General features: G+C 41.1%; 1 protein-coding gene across 3 annotated transcripts in view; it reads right to left on the bottom strand.

Annotated features, from left to right (window-relative positions):
- Nucleotides 1–13,961: 13,961 nt before the first annotated feature.
- LOC145357817 (CNK3/IPCEF1 fusion protein-like) overlaps nt 13,962–19,452 on the bottom strand; it is an 81,431-nt gene continuing 75,940 nt past the window's right edge. For 2 of the 3 annotated variants that reach the window (XM_080211338.1, XM_080211339.1), the window contains 2 exons: nt 17,344–17,528; nt 13,962–17,243 (listed from right to left, as the gene is read on the bottom strand). In XM_080211338.1, coding sequence (XP_080067464.1) covers nt 16,791–17,243; nt 17,344–17,528 — 638 coding nt within the window. In that variant the 3' untranslated portion in view covers nt 13,962–16,790. The remainder of the gene's footprint in view (nt 17,244–17,343; nt 17,529–19,452) is intronic. The other variant, XM_080211340.1, reaches the window with a different exon arrangement.

Genomic DNA, 19,452 nt, shown 5'->3' with positions numbered 1-19,452 from the left:
GAGGTAGGTCCATTCAAAGGTCTAATGGCAGTGGGGAATAAGCTGTTTTTGAGTCAGTTGATACATGCCCTCAGACCTTTGTACTTTTTCCCCTAATGGAAGAAGGTGGAAGAAAGAATGTGCAAGGTGCGTGGGGTCCTTGATTAGGTTGACTGCTTTACTGAGGCAGCAGGAAATGTAGAGAGTGTCAATGGATGGGAGGCTGGTTTGAGAGATGGACTGGGCTTTGTTCACAATCCTTTATAGTTTATTGTGGTTTTGGACAAAGCAGGAGCTATACCAAGCTGTATTACAACCAGAAAGAATGCTATCTATGGTGCACCAGTAGAAATTGGTGAGTTATAACAGATATGCCAAATATCCTTAGTCTCCTGAGAAAGTAGAGATTTTGGTGGGCTTTCTTAACTATGGCATCTGCATGGAAGGACCAGGACAGATTGTTGGTGATCTGGGTATCTAAAACCTTGAAGCTCTTGATCATTTCTACTTCATCCCCATTGATGTAGATAGAAGTATGCCCTCCACTACACTTCCCAAAGTCAGTGACAATCTCCTTCGTTTTGTTGACAATGACGGAGGGATTATTGTCATCACACCAGTTCATCAGATTCTCTTTTTTTCCTTGTACTGTGTCTTGTCATTCTTTGAGATCCAACCCACAATGGTACTGTCATTAGCAAACTTGAAAATCAAGCTAGAGGGGAATTTGGCCATACAGTCAGAGATGTATAAGGAGTATAGTAAGGGGCTGCGGACACTGTATTACGGAGCACCAGTGCTGAGGATGATGGTGGAGGAAGTGGTGATGGCAATCCTTACTGACTGCAGCCTGTGGATTAGGAAGTTTAGGATCCAGCTGCAGAGAGCGGAGTCGAACTCCAGGCCACGAAGTTTGGAGATGAGTCTTGAAGGAATAATGATGTTACAGGCTGAGTTGTAGTCTACGAATAGGAGTCTGACATGTGTCTTTGTTATCTAGGTGTCCCAGGATTGAGTGTAGGGCCAGGGAGATAGTGTCTGGTGTGGACCTGTTGCAGTGGTAGGCAAACTATAGTGGATCCAGGCAGTCTGGGAGGCAGGAATTGATTTGTGCCATGACTAACCTGTCGATAATAAGTACCAGTACCACCAGACGAAATGCTACCTGGCTTTTCTTTGGTACCAGGATGATGGCCATTTGTGGTCATCTTCCAAGATTCTAGAACTGTTCCTCCAGGCTGGTGGGTAGTTAATACAACCCCACTATTTAAAAAGGGGAAGTAGAGAGAAAACAGGGAATTAAAGACCAGTAAGCCTGATGTCGGTTATGGGGAAAATTCTAGAATCAAAGATTTTATAGCAAAACACTTGGAAAACAGCAGCAGGATTGGACAAAGTTAGCATGAATTTGTGAAAGCAAAATCATGCTTGACAAATTTACTGGAATTCTTCAAGGATGTAACTTGTAAAGTTGATGAGGGGGAGCCAGTGGATATGGTTTATTTGGAAATTCAGAAGGCTTTCAATGAAGTCCCACATAAGAGATTACAATGCAAAATTAAAGCAAATGGGATTGGGGTAACAGTACTAAAATGGCTGGCATACAGTAAACAAAGAGTCAGAATAAACAGATCATCTTCCAAAAGGTAGGTAGTGATTTGTAAATAAATGAATTAGATGAGGGAACTAAATTTGGATTCCCCAGTGCTTGTGGGAGAAGGGGGAGGGATTGGGGGGGTTGAAAAATTGTTTCAGGTGTCAGTTTTCTGAGGAACAGATGCAATATTTCACTGGTAAAATCATGTGGACTCTAGAAACCTGAACAAGGCAAAAATTCTGGAAACACACAGCAGATCAGGCAGCGTACTATTCCACATGAAATGGTTTTATTGTCCATCCCAAACTACCTTTGAACTGAATGTATTTCACAGGGCATTTTAAGAGTCAACCACTGTGGGGTCTGGAGTCACATCTAGACCTGATCAGACCAGGCAAGGACAGCAGATTTCCTTCTCTAAAGGTTATTAGTGAACCAAATGGGTTATTACAGCAACAGTTTCATGGTTTCCATGAATCAAATTCCATCATCTGCCATGGTGGATCGAATATAGTAAGAACCAATGATGAATGGCCTGAACACAGTTTCTCTCTTCATACGTGCTGCTAGGCCTGTTGAGTATTTCCATTTTGTCTGTTTTTGTTTCAGATTTCCAATACTTGTGCTCTTACAAAGTTCAGGTTTGATCAACTCAAGTATTAACACAAATTAAATCATCTTGCTAACAGTAATTTAACCACATATAACTGGGTAAATACTTTGATATGCTGTAGAGACAATCAGCAACTACTAAGAATGCACGACATTATACTATTCAGATATGAAAAACAATTGAACGTAAAGTCACAGGAACTTTAGATTTGTTAGACCAGTATATGACAGGTGTTAAAACCCAACAGAGGAAACTAAAGCTGAGCTTCTTGGAATGAAATCTCCAGTGCAAATTTATATGTAGAAGTATCTAAAATTGTCAGAATATTATCAAACGTACATAAACAAAATCATGTTGAGGATTAGTTATTAAGAGTTTTGATTTTTCAGGAAAGCAAACATCTGAGTTCAATTCATCATTATAATAATTGCCCTGGTTTTATTCAGCCCCCTCTACAATATTTATATTTGGTAAATGATGAGCACTCCAGGGTGCTTCAAGATTAGCAGGGAAAGAGACAATAATGTATTTATTTAAAACAGTACCATAACTTTATATTTCATAATACATTGGGCAGCACAGTGGTTAGCAGTTTTGCCTCATAGCTCCAAGGACTTGGGTTCGATTCCTGGCTTGGGTCATTGTCTGTGTGGGGTTTGCACATTCTCCTTGTGTCTGCATGGGTTTCCTCCAGGTGCTCTGGTTTCCTTCCACAGTCCATAGGTGTGTGGGTCAGGTTGACTGGCTGTGCTAAATTGCCCCTTAGTGTCCTGGGATATATAGATTAGCAGGATTAGTGGGGTAAATGTGTGGAGTAGTGGGGTTAAGCCCAAAGTGGGATTGTTGTCGGTGCAGACTTGATGGGCTGAATGGCCACCTTCTGCACTGTAGGGTTTCTATGATTTCTATGATTAAAAAGCTTCCTAAGATTAAACCATCTTTGTGTTTGTTCCAACAGCATAAATTGACATTTTCTTTCAATCAGCCTGCCTAAATAGCAAAAATTAAAAATAAGGTTCTGCTTGAGATAGTGTTTACTGCAAGTAACTAAACCTGATTTTTCAAACTGAAGGAAATTGGAGCATTTTCAGAGCAGACGGTGTCCCCACTTACACGTTGTTAGGTAGCATACACCCAATAAGTGAACACAGTGTTTCAGCCAGTACCCACATGTCAAATCCTAAAGACACATCGAAAACAGCCATGGGGCAAGGACCAACAAATGTGTTGGACATTCATACTCTCAGAAAAACTTCTGAATCCACAGTTAATGTGACCAATGCATTTTAGACCAATGATGGCCTTTTATCTTCAGCCCTATCTGAAGACTGGCATTGGGACCCGCACTAAGAGGCTCGGACTGGATTTATCCTCAGCAAACTACGTGCACCGGTGGGTGGCGGGGGTGGGGGGCGCGGCCTCTTCACACCTTCAACAACAATCACCACCACCATCACAGAAAGCTTGGCTGAAGCATGGGGTCGGAGATATGCAAATTGAAGGACGGAGAGTGTAACACTTACTACGAGGACAGATCGTCTCTTCAGGTTTTGCAGCCCGAGTAAGTTCATGATTTCGGCGGGTGGCTTTCCGTGGCCTGGAGCACAGCCACCGGCCTTGTCCTTCCCGGTGCTGCGCTCACATCAGCCGCCCACCGGAGGAACATGCCACACTCCCCATGACGTCACACAGCCTTCCCTGTGACGTCAGATGCCGCACGCTCTAAACCCAGCGAGGCTGCGCAAGGCGCGAGTTCCCACTGCGCGTGCGCAGTCTCCACGCCGTCTCCCAGTCCGCCCATTTTGCCGAGAAATTTAAAAGCAAAAACCGTTGGTGACGGTTGGCGGGTCGGTAATGTCTGCTGACTGAACAGTAACGTTTCATTCATTGATTTTTTTCTATCTTCCTCGCCCCGTCTTTCCTAATTCAAGCGGATGGATTACTCGATCCCACCCTCCACATCTCGATCCAGTACCTTCCGAGGCAATTCCGGGTTGAACTGGTGAGTAAAACCTCCCAGTTGAGAGTCAACCTCATTGCTGTGGGTCTTTGGTGTCACACGTCGACCAGGTAAGGTAGTGAACAAGATGGGATTTTACCTCAATGGGCAAAGGTTTCATGGTCATCAGTAGATTCTTCATTCCAGATATTTTTTATTATTGAATTCAAATTCCACCATCTGCTGTGGTGGGATTCAAACCTGAGTCCCCAGAACATTAGCTATGTTTCTGGATTAGTAATCTAGCAAAATACCACAAGGCATCACCTCCCTCTGTCAGCTGCAACCAACATTGACAACTAAATGTATTTTAGTCAAATTAATTTTCAATATGTGGATATTGCTGGCAAGGCCATCCCTTATTGCCTCAGAGGAGGTGGTGCTGACCACCATCTTAGAATCCTAATTGTGAGTTCCTGGATTTTGAGTCAATCACAATATTTGTTCAAGTCAGGATTGTGTATGACAGCGGCAATTATGTTACCATGGACTTGCTGCCATTGTCTTGTTAGTGGTAGAGGTTGTGGTTGGGAAGATGCTGCTGAAGGAGCCTTGGTGAGTTGCTACAGTTCATTAATGACCTTAGGAAAGGAAATCTGCTGTCCTTACTTGATCTGGCCAATAGGTGATTTCAGACACTCAGCAATATGGTTTACTCTTAAATGTTCTCTGAAATTGGTTTAGCAAACCATTCCATTGTATCAAACTGCTACAGAAAAGTCATTAGGAATGAAACAGGGCAGACTACTCTTGATAATAGCCAATTGATGAGGAAAGGGAGGTTCTAAGGGTCAACTCCTTTTCCTGCGTACCGCCTGAATAGGGAAACAGCAGCATGCCAGGGCAACTGGGAGGATACTCCTGTAGTTTACTGTGATGGGCTAGCCCAACCTGCATATCACCCAATGCGTTCTTAACCTTACTCCGGCATTTCGTCTCATGATGCTTCCTATCCCAAAGCTCACACTCCAATTTCAAAGTTTCCCAATCCTTTGATTTCCCATCCACACATTTATCAATCCCTCTTCTACTTACATTATCCCTCCAACTCATTAATAACGATTGCTTGTGGCGCCTAATCGACTCTTTTTTCCATTTTGAAATTAAAGTTTTCCACAATTACAAGTACAATTTTCCAATTTTTATTTAAGGTCTGTATCAAACCCACTGTAGTAAAATCACAATTAGGGGAAGAACATTAAAGCAAATAATAAGGAAATATCCACGCAACCACTTTATTAAACACACACAGAAACACATGGAAGCTTCCAACATGCATTCCAAAATGGATTAAGTTGTCTTCATTCGTCTTTCTTCCAAACTGTAATTAAGCTCAAAACAGAAGTAAATTCAAGAAATCTTATACTTTAACAGTTTTAACAATTTCTCAGCTCCTTTGAAGTTAAACTGAAATGTAAAGCATTGCATTTATTCCCCACAATAAATACTCCACAAAAACAAACAGGCTTTAACAACGCGTGCTCTCAATCTAATGCAACAACAATCACCTACATTTGACAAGTAACCAGAACACACAACCACACTGAAATACAAAAACTAAAATTGCAACAGGGTGTGCTTTGTGATTAGCTCTCCTCCAGGTTTGTAGTTGATTCACTACTTGCACACGCTTTAAATACACGCTCCTATTCTACCTTATGTAACTCCCTTTTCTGTTAGTTTTTTTGACTTTATGTCCTAAAATTACTGCAAGTCTTATAACACTAAGATCCATTCTGTCTGGGACAGAATGGGATTATTCTCTGCTTGTTTCAGCAGAAGGTGGGGGAGTAAGTTCACACAGATGGACTCTTCAAACACTTAGGAATAATTCTTTCATCATCAGTTCTATCAAGAATACATTTTCAAATTAACAAAAGTCTCATCCAGAAAATCCAAAATAAGATTTATTTTTATCACCTTTAAATATCCCTACTAAATTAAGACCCTTGCACATTCTTACAATTCTGGCACCGTAGAACAAAACATTTCACAAGAGCACACAACTGGATCTTATCATTTGGAGCACAGATGCACAAAGAAATACTGAAAGCATTCTAATATGCAGCAATCCACATGATTAATTATTTCTACAGCTCTGCCTTTGCAACCAACACAGGCAAGTACAAAATCAAATCTACTGTGTGCCTAAATGGTTAACTCTCCTTATAACTTTTCAGATGCAATGTAATGCCATCTTTCCCACATGGCATGGCTCAAATCTGTGTCCAATCCCTACATAATTTATTAAACTCTAAGCAATTCACTTTGGCTACACCACATGAGGCTCTCAATCGCACAATTACGCCCTCTCTCTCTACCATACCGAGTCAGCCTGCTTGTTTCTTTTTAACCCTTTACTGATGGGAGCTCACTGGGTTCTAATAAATCTGGCCATGTTTGATTCGGGTGCCTCCTGTTGTGACAAATTCCCCTTCTCCCCCAAACAGTTATATAGTCATGCACAATTCCAAATACATATCCACTATTGGTGTAAATGTTCTCCCTGCACCTCAGTAAAAGCCTGTGTCAGGGCTACCAGTTCCGCCACTTGTGCTGACATACCTCCCTCTACTCTTCCTGCTCGGACCACTTGTAAGTCCATCCCGTTCGCGGTGACCCATCTATATACTTTCGTGACCCATCCGCAAACAGGGTCTCCTCCGGTGTCTCTAGGGACACCTCTTTTATTCTAATTTCCTCTGCTCCCTCATCTACGTTCCCACATGTACATGGTCTTCCTTCACCTAACCTTCCTTCAGTGGGGTTCCCTCAAATTTCCCCTTCAACAGCACCTCCTCAGCTGATGAATCAGTACCTCTCCATGTTGAACATCTCATGATAAGGTCACAATATATTCTGGGTGGGGAACTTCAATGTTCATTCACAAGAGTGTCTCAACTGCACCACTATTGACTAAGCTGTCAGGGTCTTAACGGATATAGCTCCTAGACTGAATCTGTGGAAGGTAGTGAGGGAACCAGCCAGAGGGGAAAACCTATTTGACCTCATCCTCCCAAATTTACATGTCACAGATGCATCTGTCCATGACAGTATTTATAGGAGTGACCACTACACAAGTCCTTGTGTGGCACTACCACCATGCTAAATGGGGTAGATTTCAATTGACTCTAGAAACTCAAAACTGGGCTGTTGGGCTATCAGCAGCAGAATTGCATTGAACCCTGGTTCAATAAACAGTGCAGGAGGGCATGCCAGGTGCAGCACCAGGCATTACTAAAAATGAGGCATCAATCTCATTGAAGTTACAACACAGGACCACTTGCATGCCAAACAGTGCAAGTTGCATTCAGATGAAGCAAACCGACAACCGTAGGATCAGATCTAAGCTCTGCAGTTCTGCCACATCTGGTTGTGAACAATTATGCAACTAAGTGGAGGAGGAGGTGCTACAAATATCACCATCCTCAATGATGGTGTACAAATATCACCATCCTCAATGATAAGTACAGAAGACAAGACTGAAGCTTTTTGCAAGTCTTCAGCCAGAAGTCCCGAGTGACTGGTCCATTTGGCCTCCTCTTGAGCTCCCAGCATCACAGATGTCAATCTTCAACCAATTTGATTCCATTCCATGTGAAATCAAGAAACTGCTGAAGGCACTGGATACAACTAAAGGTTAAGACAACATTCTGACAACAGTGCAGAAGATTTGTGCTCCTGAACAAGCATTGCCTCAAACCAAACTGTTTCAGTGTAGCTACAAGATTGGTACCTACCTGACAATGTGGAAAACTGCACACATATAACCTGTCCACAAAAGCAAGACAAATCTAACCGAGCCAATTACTGCCCCATCAGCCTACTCTCAAAATGGTGGAAGGGGGTCATTGTCAGTCCTATCAAGTGACACTTTACTCAGAAACAATCTGCTCACTGATGCTTATTTGGGTTCTGCCAGGGCCACTGAGTTCTTAACCTCATTACAGCCAAACATGGAGAAAAGAACTAAACTCAAGAACTGAGGTGACACTGACTGTCTTTGACATTGTGACTGCATTTGACCAAAGCATGTCACGAGTGTGATGGAATATTCTCCAGCTCCAACAATACTCATCAAGTTGGATACCATCTCAGACAAAGCAGCTTGCTTGATTGGCACCCCAGCCACCACTGACACATAGTGTGCACCATCTAGAAGATACACTGAAGCATCTCATCAAAGCTCCTTTGAAAGCATCTTACAAACCTGCGACCTCTACCTCCTAGAGGGACAGCAGAAGCATAGGAACACCGCCACCTGCCAGTTCTCCTTCAAGCCACATACCATTCAGTCTTGGAGCTATATCAACATTCCTTCACTGTCACTGGGGTCAGTGTCCTGGAATTCCTTTCCTAACAACAGTGTGGGTGTATCTATATGAGATGGACTGCAGCATTTCAAGAAACTGTTCACCTGCACCTTCTAAAGGGCAATTAGGAAATGGACAATAAATATTAACCTAGCCATTGATATCCACATTGCATGAAAAAAAAACATTTTTTGAATATTTGTGAATAGTTAGAATTGTAGATGAGATGCTGGTCAAGTTTAGCCATATATCCTGAATAGTGTGAACTTCTTGTCTGTTCATGGGGATGGTACAGCGATTAGCACAGCTACCTCACAGCTCCAGGGACCCAGGTTTGATTCCCAGCTTGGGTCACTGTCTGTTCGGAGTCTGCCGTTTTCCCCGTGACTGCATGGGTTTTCTCTGGGTGCTCCAATTTCCTTCCGCAATCTGAATGGCATGCTTGTTAGGTGCATTGACAATGCTAAATTCTCCCTCAGTGTACCGGAACAGGCGCCAGTGCGTGGCGACTAGAGACTTAATTGCAGTCTTAATGTAATGCTAACAAATAAACTTGTGACACTAACAAATAAACTTAAATGCATCCATTCAGCTAAATGAAAAGTGCATCACACTTCTTACAATTCAAAAATACTTAAATGGAGAGTTCTTTGGAACGTGTTGACATTATGAAAGAAACTATGGAAATGTAAGGTTTTTCTTTCCTGACTTGTATTTTGTAGTTAGAAACTTTGTGGAGTTAACTAATGAGCCACCACAGCATACCCAACCTCTACCAATGTTTTCACTAAGTGCAATTTCTCAATGCTGTCAATGGTAGCCAGCACATTTGCTGGGTAACTGAGCGAATGCTGCCATTTACAGCTATTTTGCTTTAATTACGATGATGAATATTTTCTTCTATGTAAAAGTCTGGCTGTGGTTTTCCAATTTTTTCAACATTAGCTGATTTGCTCATAGTGAGGTGTCAAAGTAATGTGATAACAACCAGAGTTTGTTTTAAGTCATGTTGGTTGCAGTAAAATCATTGAATATGATAACAAACCCTTCGGCCCAACTTGTCCGTGCCGCCTTTTTTTTGAAACCCCTAAGCTAGTCCCAATTGCCCGCATTTGACCTATATCCATCTTACCCATGTGACTAAATGCTTTTTAAAAGGATAAGATTGTACCCACCTCTACTATTACCTCTGGCAGCTTGTTCCAGACACTCGCCATCCTCTGTGTGAAAAAACTGCCCCTCTGGACACTTTTGTATCTCTCCCCTCTCACCTTAAACCTAAACCCTCTAGTTTTAGACTCCCCTACCTTTGGGAAAAGATATTGACTATCTACCTTGTCTATGCCCCTCATTATTTTATGATCTCTATAAGGTCACTCCTCAGCAAAGTCTCAGTCTATTCCGTCTCTCTTTATAACTCAATCCTTCAAGTTCCGGTAGCATTCTAGTAAATCTTTTCTGCATTCTTTCTAGTTTAATAATATCCTTTCTATAATGGGGTGACCAGGATTGCACACAGTATTCCAAGTTTGGCCTTACCAATGTCTTGTACAACTTCAGCAAGACGTCCCAACTCCTGTATTCAATGTTCTGACCTATAAAACCAAGCATGCCCAATGCCTTCTTCACCACTCTGTCCACCTGTGACTCTACTTTCAAGGAGTTATGAACATGTATCCCTAGATCTCTTTGTTCCGTAACTCTCCCCAACGCCCTACCATCAACTGAGTAAGTCCTGTCCTGGTTCAATCTACCAAAATGCATTACCTCACATTTGTCTAAATTAAACTCCATCTGCCATTCGTCAGCTCACTGGCCCAATTGATCAAGATCCCACTGCAATTGGAGATAAGCTTCCTCACTGTCCACCATGCCACCAATCTGGGTGTCATCTGCAAACTTACTAACCATGTCTCCTATATTCTCATCCAAATCATTAATATAAATGACAAATAACAGTGGGCCCAGCACTGATCCCTGAGGCATACCGCTGGTCACATATCTTGGACATCTCCCCTGCTCTTTGAAATATTTTATTTTATAGGATATGTTATGGCACTCTGAGGGCTGACATGACCTTAGTTTAATATTTCATCTGAAAGATGGCACCTCTGACAGTATAGCATTCTTTCAATACTGAACTGAAAGTATTAGTTTAGATTATATATTGAAATCTCCAGAATGGGATTTGAACCACACTCTTATGACTCGGAGGTGAGAATGTGATCCACTGAACCACAGGTATCACCTTTCTCCCTCATTTGATGAGGGTTGTGCATTCCTTTCAGCCCCTCAAGCCATGTGCTCATCCACTAGGGGCTGGATTATAGAGCTATCAGACACCACTATGTTTCCAAAAAAAATTGCTTAAAGTTACAATTTAGGCAGCTTCTTTTCGAGGGAACAATGCACATTTCTTTGAAGGATTACACCGCACCTGGATGAAAATGAAGCAGGGCACTAGTCATATAACTGTGATTTCCTCACGAAAAAGGATTGCTTGCACCTACTTTGGTTTGATGGATTCTGAGGCAGCTGATAAGTTCAACACATGATCTACAGATTCTGTCATGTGCAGGGCTGGTGGTGCTTTAAAGTTCAAGCAAATGAGGTGCTGTAGGTTTGTGCGCTCTCTCTGAGGCCTTGACTTCACCTCTTGCATACCCTTGACAAAGTCTGTTATTGTGATTGGTGTCTTCATGGAAGAACCTTCTTCATTTTGGCTGGTCACAAGCCAGGAACTCCCATGAGTCAACATGGATGTTTGATCACTTCAGGGATGTTTTTAGGGCATACCTTAATCCAAAACTAGTGTTGCAATCATGAGGTTTGCAAGATTTTTATGTATTGGGAAATGTCTTTAATTCAACATAAAATGAAGGTTGGGGGGGGGGGGGGGGTGTCATGTGACCTGTGCTGAAGTTTGCCTGATAGCAAGCTTGGGTGGTCTGATCATTAAAGATTAAAGGAGATGCTGATTGTCTTCCCTGGAAGAAGTTGCAAGGTCTTTATACTTGTAAACAATGATAGTAGCGTGTGTGTGTGTGCTATCAATGGATAACTGTGAGTCTCAAGTCCCAGAAGTGTTCAGAATATCAGGTTTTACTTTAAACAGTCCACTTAGTTCCTAGATGAAAGAGAGTGGAACTTCAAGGGTAGCTAAGCACCTGGATGCAAGACCTATAATGATTTGCATTGTCATAGAAATATTTTTCCTCTCAAAGTCCAGTTCCAAGATATCCCTGAAATATTCATAGATCCAGAGACAGTTAGGCTGCCAGGGTGAGGAAGAGAGCAAGAGTATAGCTGGTGGGCAGGAGTGCTATGGCTCACCATACCAAAATGCAGCTGGGATCTAGTAACCGGATTAAAAAGATCAGATTCATGGAGAGCTAAAATAAAGTTGGAAGATTCATCTAGCTTCCGATAGAGGGATGATCTCTCAATGAGAAACCTCACCATGAAGGACATCCCCACCACACTCCCCTCCACTGACCAACAACTCAACACCCCTACTATCTGGCCCCCTGAACATTCAATCCTCACTGACCACCCAACCCCAATTCCCATTAATCAATGCCCTCTCCTCTCCCCTGACTGATCAACCCCACCCCTCACCAATTGTACCTACTTACCTTAGCCCAGCCTGTACATTTAAACCACAAAACTTAAGGAACGCATTGCACTCGCCTCAGTGAGTCAAACGTTCAGATGAGAATGGGGAGGTTGGATTTCCAGGTAACAAATTAGGGGCAGGTGGGCAATTTGACTCTGATTGCCACTCCATGGAAGTTCAGGTTCAGTGTTTAGTCAATAATGATTTTCATTTTGTTTCATACTACAGGTCTTAAAAACAGAAGAAGTTTGTTGCATTATCCTGTCAGTGGTTAACAAGATGTTCATATTTCTTTATTCAAACCTATCAGTCTCTGTGCGAGTAGTAATACTGAATGAGTCAATTTGGTGGAACTGAAGCTGAGTACCTAGCTTTCCTTAGCTCAAGACTTTGTCTTTTATAAAACACTACTTATTGTTCATTCTGACCCACAAAGTACAGTAGAACATATCAATTGTACACACAAATTATGTTTCATGAGGTTGGTTACAGATTTAAACAGGCTGAGAAAAAAAAAACACAACTGCTTTTATTTCTTTACTCCCAGCAAATGAAGGCTTCACTGATATATAGCATAACAAGGTTCAGATATGTTATGAATCCTGGTCATATAAATCACACAAAATGGCTGGTTCCTGTTGTTGTTGAGTCTTCTCTCAATGACCAGTTAGACTCTGTCCTTGAGATCTCAGTTCCTTGATTATTACAGGGCTGAGAGACCACTAAAGATTTTCCTTGTGTTCATCAGCTTTTTTCCACAGGATTAACAATAATATAACAAGAATCCAGAACCAACATAAATTTCAGAAAATATAATACCCTGCACGGACATGATGCTCCCACCACCCCCCGGCCAGAAGCCTCGGCTGTGTGTCAGGCAGGGAAGGGTCCAGTAAAGATTGCAGCCAAGGAACAATGAGTTTAATATTGTAGCTTGAGGAAAAAGTGCAGTCGGGGCCAGATAGAAATTATGTCAGTGATGGGGAGGGGATTCACAGATCTACTTTAATGAGGGTTAATCTCTTGTACAATTTTCTGGGCAGCTGTGTGAATTTTGATTCTAAAACTCTACAAATATAAAACATGAATTTATTTGACATGATACATTGAAGTTGAAACAATAAAATGTGTTAGGATCACATGCAATTACATAAAGATCAACATTCCTGTAACCGTTAATATTACAGTTACTGCCCAATTTATTACTTCCTACTTGCAAACAAGAAGTTGTTTCACACAGTTAAAACTAAAAGATGGTCAAAGAAGTCTACACCTTCTGGTTTCTATGCCATAACCTCATCCCATGCTCGAAAACTGACCCAGGGTAAAACATTAGAAGTGTACATACATGGCCTTAGCAACAAATGCAGGCATTCACAGATGGCCACAGCATCCTCTGAAACAGGCTTTGTTTAAACCACGAGTTGGATTTGCCCAGAAAGCTGTCCAACTTTCTTTCACTTTCTCCATTAAATGAAGACCCTTTGAAACAATTTTCCAGAAAAAATGCATTTAGATGTTACCAGAACAACATGCTTCACAGTATTTTAATACAAAGTGAAGAATCTCTCACAGGCCTGTATCATCTATGTTACTTTTCTTGACAATTTGTTTTCATCTTGGCCTGCAAGTTCAACAAGTGTAAATTCAAAGGGCTGACAAACAAACATCTCCTGCATCGCACTTTTCCTAGTTTCCTAAGGCATTTTGGTTGAATGTCTGGCTTAGCTTTGTCAAAGGACTTTTTTGTATTTACTGTATTGCACACTTCAATGCTCAAAACACAATGCTAGAAGACTCAGCCTCTTTAACTTTGAGAACTAGAAACAAAACACAAGGTAAAATAATTTCAATAGTCTTGTTTATTAAATAAATGTCAAATAAACACAGAGTTATGCCTCATTTATTATGCATATTTGTTTGAAAAGATGAAAAACATTAATAATTTTAAAGACCTCTATTAGATTACTCCTCAACCTTCACAAGAGGCCCATCAATGTCTAATATGTAAACTCACCCATTTCTGGTAACATCCTTAAAAATCTTTTCTGCTTTCTCTCCAGTAACTCATATCTCCCTTCTTATCAATGTGTACTTTTTTTTTAATGGGCGAGGGAGGAAATAAGAGAGATTGAAAAATTGGAGAATTAAATAGGAATGAACAGACAGAGTACTCAAAAGTTAAAGTTATCAGAAAATATTGAGAGTCTTGGAACTGCATGAATCCACCCAGTGTCTTTCAGAGATATTGTACAGAAGTTCACACCAACAAAACTAAAGTTCTCTTTCCCAGTCCCACATTCTTCCTCTCCCATCAGTCTCCTTAGCTGCCTCCTTGAGTGGAATCTAGTGGCACAGAACATCAGTATCTTGTTTGACTCCATGGTGAACTTTTTAACTGCACTTTAAGTCCATCACCAAGACCACCACCTACCTCCTGCATATTGCAAACAATCCCACATTAACTTAAACTCTGATCCATGCCTCATCACTTCAAAGACTCTTGGTAGTCTCCTCACCACTTTCATACTATCATTCTTTACAAACTCTAGCTAAGTCCAAATTGTGACCGGTATACTCAGCACACAACATCCCTTAAACTCCCTCCAAATACTCACCAAACTGCAGTGCCCACCGAATCAATGAGGCCTAGTTTTCAACTCTGAATAACAATCCATCCTATCCAAATAATCATCACCAGCTATAGATCCCACACACAGTCCTCTATTCCAGGACTACATGATTATGCCATATGTTTACTCATTTGATTTTTCCACAAAACTTACAATTTGGATCTTCAGTGTTTCTCCTGAACTCCTTAATTTCCTGTTCAATGGCCACTGCATCCCTTGTAATGCTCCAGGCTACCTGATTAATGCTATAAATGCGCAGTTATCATCAATGATTGTTGTAAATTAGCCCTTTATATACCAAAACGAACAATACTATTTACTTTATGATTCGCTGTTGTATTTGTGATTACACAATCCACATTTCTTTAAACTTTAAATGATAACTAAGGTGCAGCTATCAAAAGTAGGGAGAAAATGTAGCTTCCACACAGAGGTATGTCCCCAACTTAGAGCCATACAATCCTGAAAGGACAAAATTTGATTAATGTTTTGTGCTGTTAGCTGATCTCAGCTGTTTTAGTATTGTGGATGCTATAGTTGACTTTAGTCCCTAAGATTAAGGGGAGGGAAATCAGCCAGGGTTCCCTCTACTAAATACAGTCCAGCAGTGTGCACTAGAAGTGCCCGCATGTGGTTTCCAAGTGAATATAGGATTAGGCTTGATAATTATATGGTGCTCACAAGACACAGAAGAAAGGTTACAAGTTGGCCATTTTTTAAATGAATCACAAGACAACTACTACCTGTGGAAGCATATCCTGTAGAAGGAATCATTGTACTGGGGCAGGGACAGAAGAAAACCTTGAAATCTTGAAGATTGTAGGAGGAGGGCACACAGAGAAAAACTTTGATTAAATAGTCTTGAAAAGCTGCTTACCTGTGGGAGGCAGTCACTGCCTCATACTCATGTAATGAGAATCACTGAACACCAAGATAATTTTCCTAATTGGCGGGAATGGGAATAGCTATCTAATCCACACTCATTTTTCTCAGCTGACTGTTCTTATTTGAACTGAAACTGGCAGAAACATTACATTTGCAAAACAGAACTAACCCAATAAGATTCATATGTTTAGGGAAAGGACAAGCAAGAAAACAGTTTGCAATCTTAAACCATGTCCCATATTTCTAAATACATTCCTCAACAGCACAGTTACACAAAAGTTAGATGCTACTCGACTGAAACCATCTGTATGTGATTAAACCTGTAAACACAAACATGAATCTGATTAAGGATTTATATATCACTGCACAATTGGATCATCCACACCAGGTTACTGAGAAACAAGTCCAAAACCAAGTGTACACAAAACCACCATGCTTGAAGACAATAGGACTGGAGATGAGATAAATTAGACCAAGCTTAAGTTTTATAAACTGTAGATTGTAGTGAGAAAAGGGAGACTGAAAGAGATGAAATATTCACTAATATTGAGATCCTGTGAAAAGTGAGTTTGGATAAGAAATGGCACAATGGGTCTTCGTACAGTGCAGTGTGTAGGATGGAGTAAAAAGTCATGGGAAAAGTTCATTACATTTGAACAGTGACATCTCTCACTCTAAGAATGCAACTTGATCACACAAAGACTGTGTGTATTTCTAGTCTTTTGATCAGGATACATCGTATAGCAGACACCCTATGAGTAGTTGAAAAGGAAATAAGGATGCCTGTCAAATCTCTTTGGTAGTTGATCGTTTTGGACTCCTGTGTTTTCAGTATTACATTCCAGATTTAACACACTGCTCTTGTTAACATGTCTGGTATTCATATTGTACCATTGTAAACATTTAAAAAACTTGGATCCTTATATACATTTTACATGATGCCATAACTAAAATGATACTTCTGCTTTTTGTAACCATCCAGTTTGATTAATTTTGTTGAATTATTTTTATAAGAGTTTATATTTCTAGTAAGATATTAAAACCATGGAAAATGTGCTAGAAGATTGACAAATTTGTTGAGAAGGGATGATGACTTACAATGCCTAGCTCAATTTTTATACTTAGGGATTCATTTCTTTTGACATTAATCTGTCCTCAAGGCTGCCACGGGTCAGATCTTGAACTGTTCAGTGATTTGGGACAGCTCAGTTTCCCATCTGCTCCCAAGTCCTGTTGGGAATTCAATCCTTCAATGCAGTCTTTTTCTCCAATTTCCAACTGCATAGATGCAGTATCAGACCAGGTTCCTTTGCAGTTCTCCAATTCCACATTTGACATGGAGATTGAGCTATCTGCTGATATCCGCCCCATATCAAGCCAAGGTGATGGATTTTCTAGGGCTCCCAGTCCCATTTCTGTCATAAATGCTCCTGGTTCAGAAACTGATGGTACAGCTTTCTCTTCCCATCCTTCACTGGCAAGTTCCCGAACCTTTCGGATATCTGCAAGCAGCTCCTGATTTTCATCTTTCCAAATTCGGAACTTCTCTGTTGTCAAACTAGGATCATCGAGAATCTTATTAATGGATTGCAAATCTACCATCTTGGCCTACAAATATTCAAACAATCAGGGTTAATGATTACAGTAACAAACTTCAAAATCACACAATGCAGATAAATCACACAATGGTACAAATTTAATCACATGCCTTTAGTGTGCTCTGCAGTGTTCGCAGATAGTGTGCCTTCTCATTGATGATCGGATTCTTGTTTCGTCTGATGAACGACCAATGATAATCTTTACGAAAGGGCTGCTCCTTACCAATCAGTGACACGCCCCCCTGTTGCAAGACTTTTATTAAAGTCTCCAGTTCATCATTAGAACTCTGAGGATCTGAAAGAGATGGACAGAAACATCACTGAACTTCTATAAGAGACACAAATGATTTCCTGTTCCTTAAAAGTCATAAAATGGGAAGAGACAAGATTCTTGCTTTCCTTAAGATTTTTTGACCAGTTTAATTGAGGTTTAAATTGGTACATAAACAACTGACTAAAGTGCAAAGTGCCTGTACCTTATTTTCATATGATCAATAACCCACTTATTTCAAATAATTAACGGCTGTATTAAATGACTAACAAATAAACTTTATTTCAACAAGATAATCAGTCACTGTTAGAGGAAATTAAATAATATATTGCACAGCATGGTGGCATAGCACTGCTGCCTCACTGGAGACATTAATAAAAGTCTTCCAACAGGGGAGCAAGTCACTGATCTGGGTTCAACTCTAGCCTTGGGTGACTGTCTATGTGGAATTTGCATGTTCTTCCTGTGTCTGCATGGGTTTTGTCCAGGTGCTCTGTTTTCCTCCCACACTCCAAACGTTAGGTTGATTGACTATGCTAAATCTGTCCCTTAGTGTCAGGGATAGTGATAGGGTTTGGATGGGATTGTTGTCGTTATAGGCTCGGTGGGCCAAATGGCTTCCTGCACTGTAGGGATTCTTATGAGGATGTTTTTCAGCAAAACCTACAAAGGCTAGAGTGGCAAAAAACATGTGACCCTAAGCCGCTGTCTATATATGAATCCAATGGAAACCTCCACTCTGCCTGCCCTGGGACTGGTCCTCACTCCACAAGCAGTGGTCCTGTCAAACAATTTTGTCCCAATCGCCTCAAATGGGCTAATTTTTTGTGGCACATTTCAATAGGCCGTGACCAATTAAGAATCTCACCCAATAACAGCAGGAAACCAGTCCACTACAGGGGAATTACAGCTCAATCCAATCCTCTCTTTATCCAGGGCAGCATATAGGTAGGAAGTGGAGGAGGAGGGGTAAAGATAGGTCTTTAGGGGCAGAAGCAACAGAAAAAGAAGAGCAGCTATTGCTGAGATGCTCTGGCTACGATGGTAGGAATGAAACTAATTGAGGGGCAATCCCACTGAGCTTGATAATGGTGAAGGGTCTTTCTCTCATTCATTCTTTCATGAGATGTGGGCAACATTTCTATGGTCAGCATTTATTACCCATCCCTAGTTGCCCTTGAAGGTGATAGTGAGCTGCCATCTTGAACCACTGCAAGCCAAATGCTGAAGCTAGTTTCACAGTGGTTCCAGGTTTTTGACCCACAAAAATTGAAAAAAAGTGATACAATTCTAAGTCAGAATTGTGTAATTTTCAAAGGAACTTAAAAATAGCATTTCCATGCATCTACTAACCTTGTCCCTCTCAGACGATAGAGGGCATAGGTATGGGAGGTGTAACTGACGAAGTCTTGTTGGGTTTTTGCAGTTCAGCTTATAGAAGGCACACACTGCAACCACATTGTGCTGGTGCTGGAAACAGCTTTAAGATGCTAAAAGGGGTATCTATCAAGCAGGCTGCTGTGTACTGGATGGTGTCAGGTTTCTTGAATGTTGTTGGAGCTGCGCTCATCCAAGCAAGTGGATAATATTCATTGCCGGTGGTGGGAGGTGAGTCTCTCACCACAAAATACTAGACTTTCATTTGCTCTTTTGAACATAAGAACATAAGAAATAGGAGCAGGAGTAGGCCATCTAGCCCTTCGAGCCTGCCCCGCCATTCAATAAGATCATGGCTGATCTGTCATGTCTCAGTTCCACATTCCCGCCCTCTCCCCATAACCCTTAATCCCCTTGCCTATCAAAAACCTATCAACCCGCGTCTTAAATATATTTAGCGAGGCAGCCTCCACCACTTCAACGGGCAGAGAATTCCAGAGATTCACCACCCTTTGGGTGAAGAAGTTCCTCCTCAACTCTGTTCTAAACCGACCCCCCTTTATTTTGAGGC

Source organism: Carcharhinus amblyrhynchos, chromosome 24, assembly GCF_965287045.1.
Source record: "Carcharhinus amblyrhynchos chromosome 24, sCarAmb.v2.hapA, whole genome shotgun sequence".
In the NCBI taxonomy this organism is placed as follows: Eukaryota; Metazoa; Chordata; class Chondrichthyes; order Carcharhiniformes; family Carcharhinidae; genus Carcharhinus; species Carcharhinus amblyrhynchos.
Note: the sequence above shows the minus strand (reverse complement) of the source record. Positions and strands in the feature narration are given on the sequence as shown.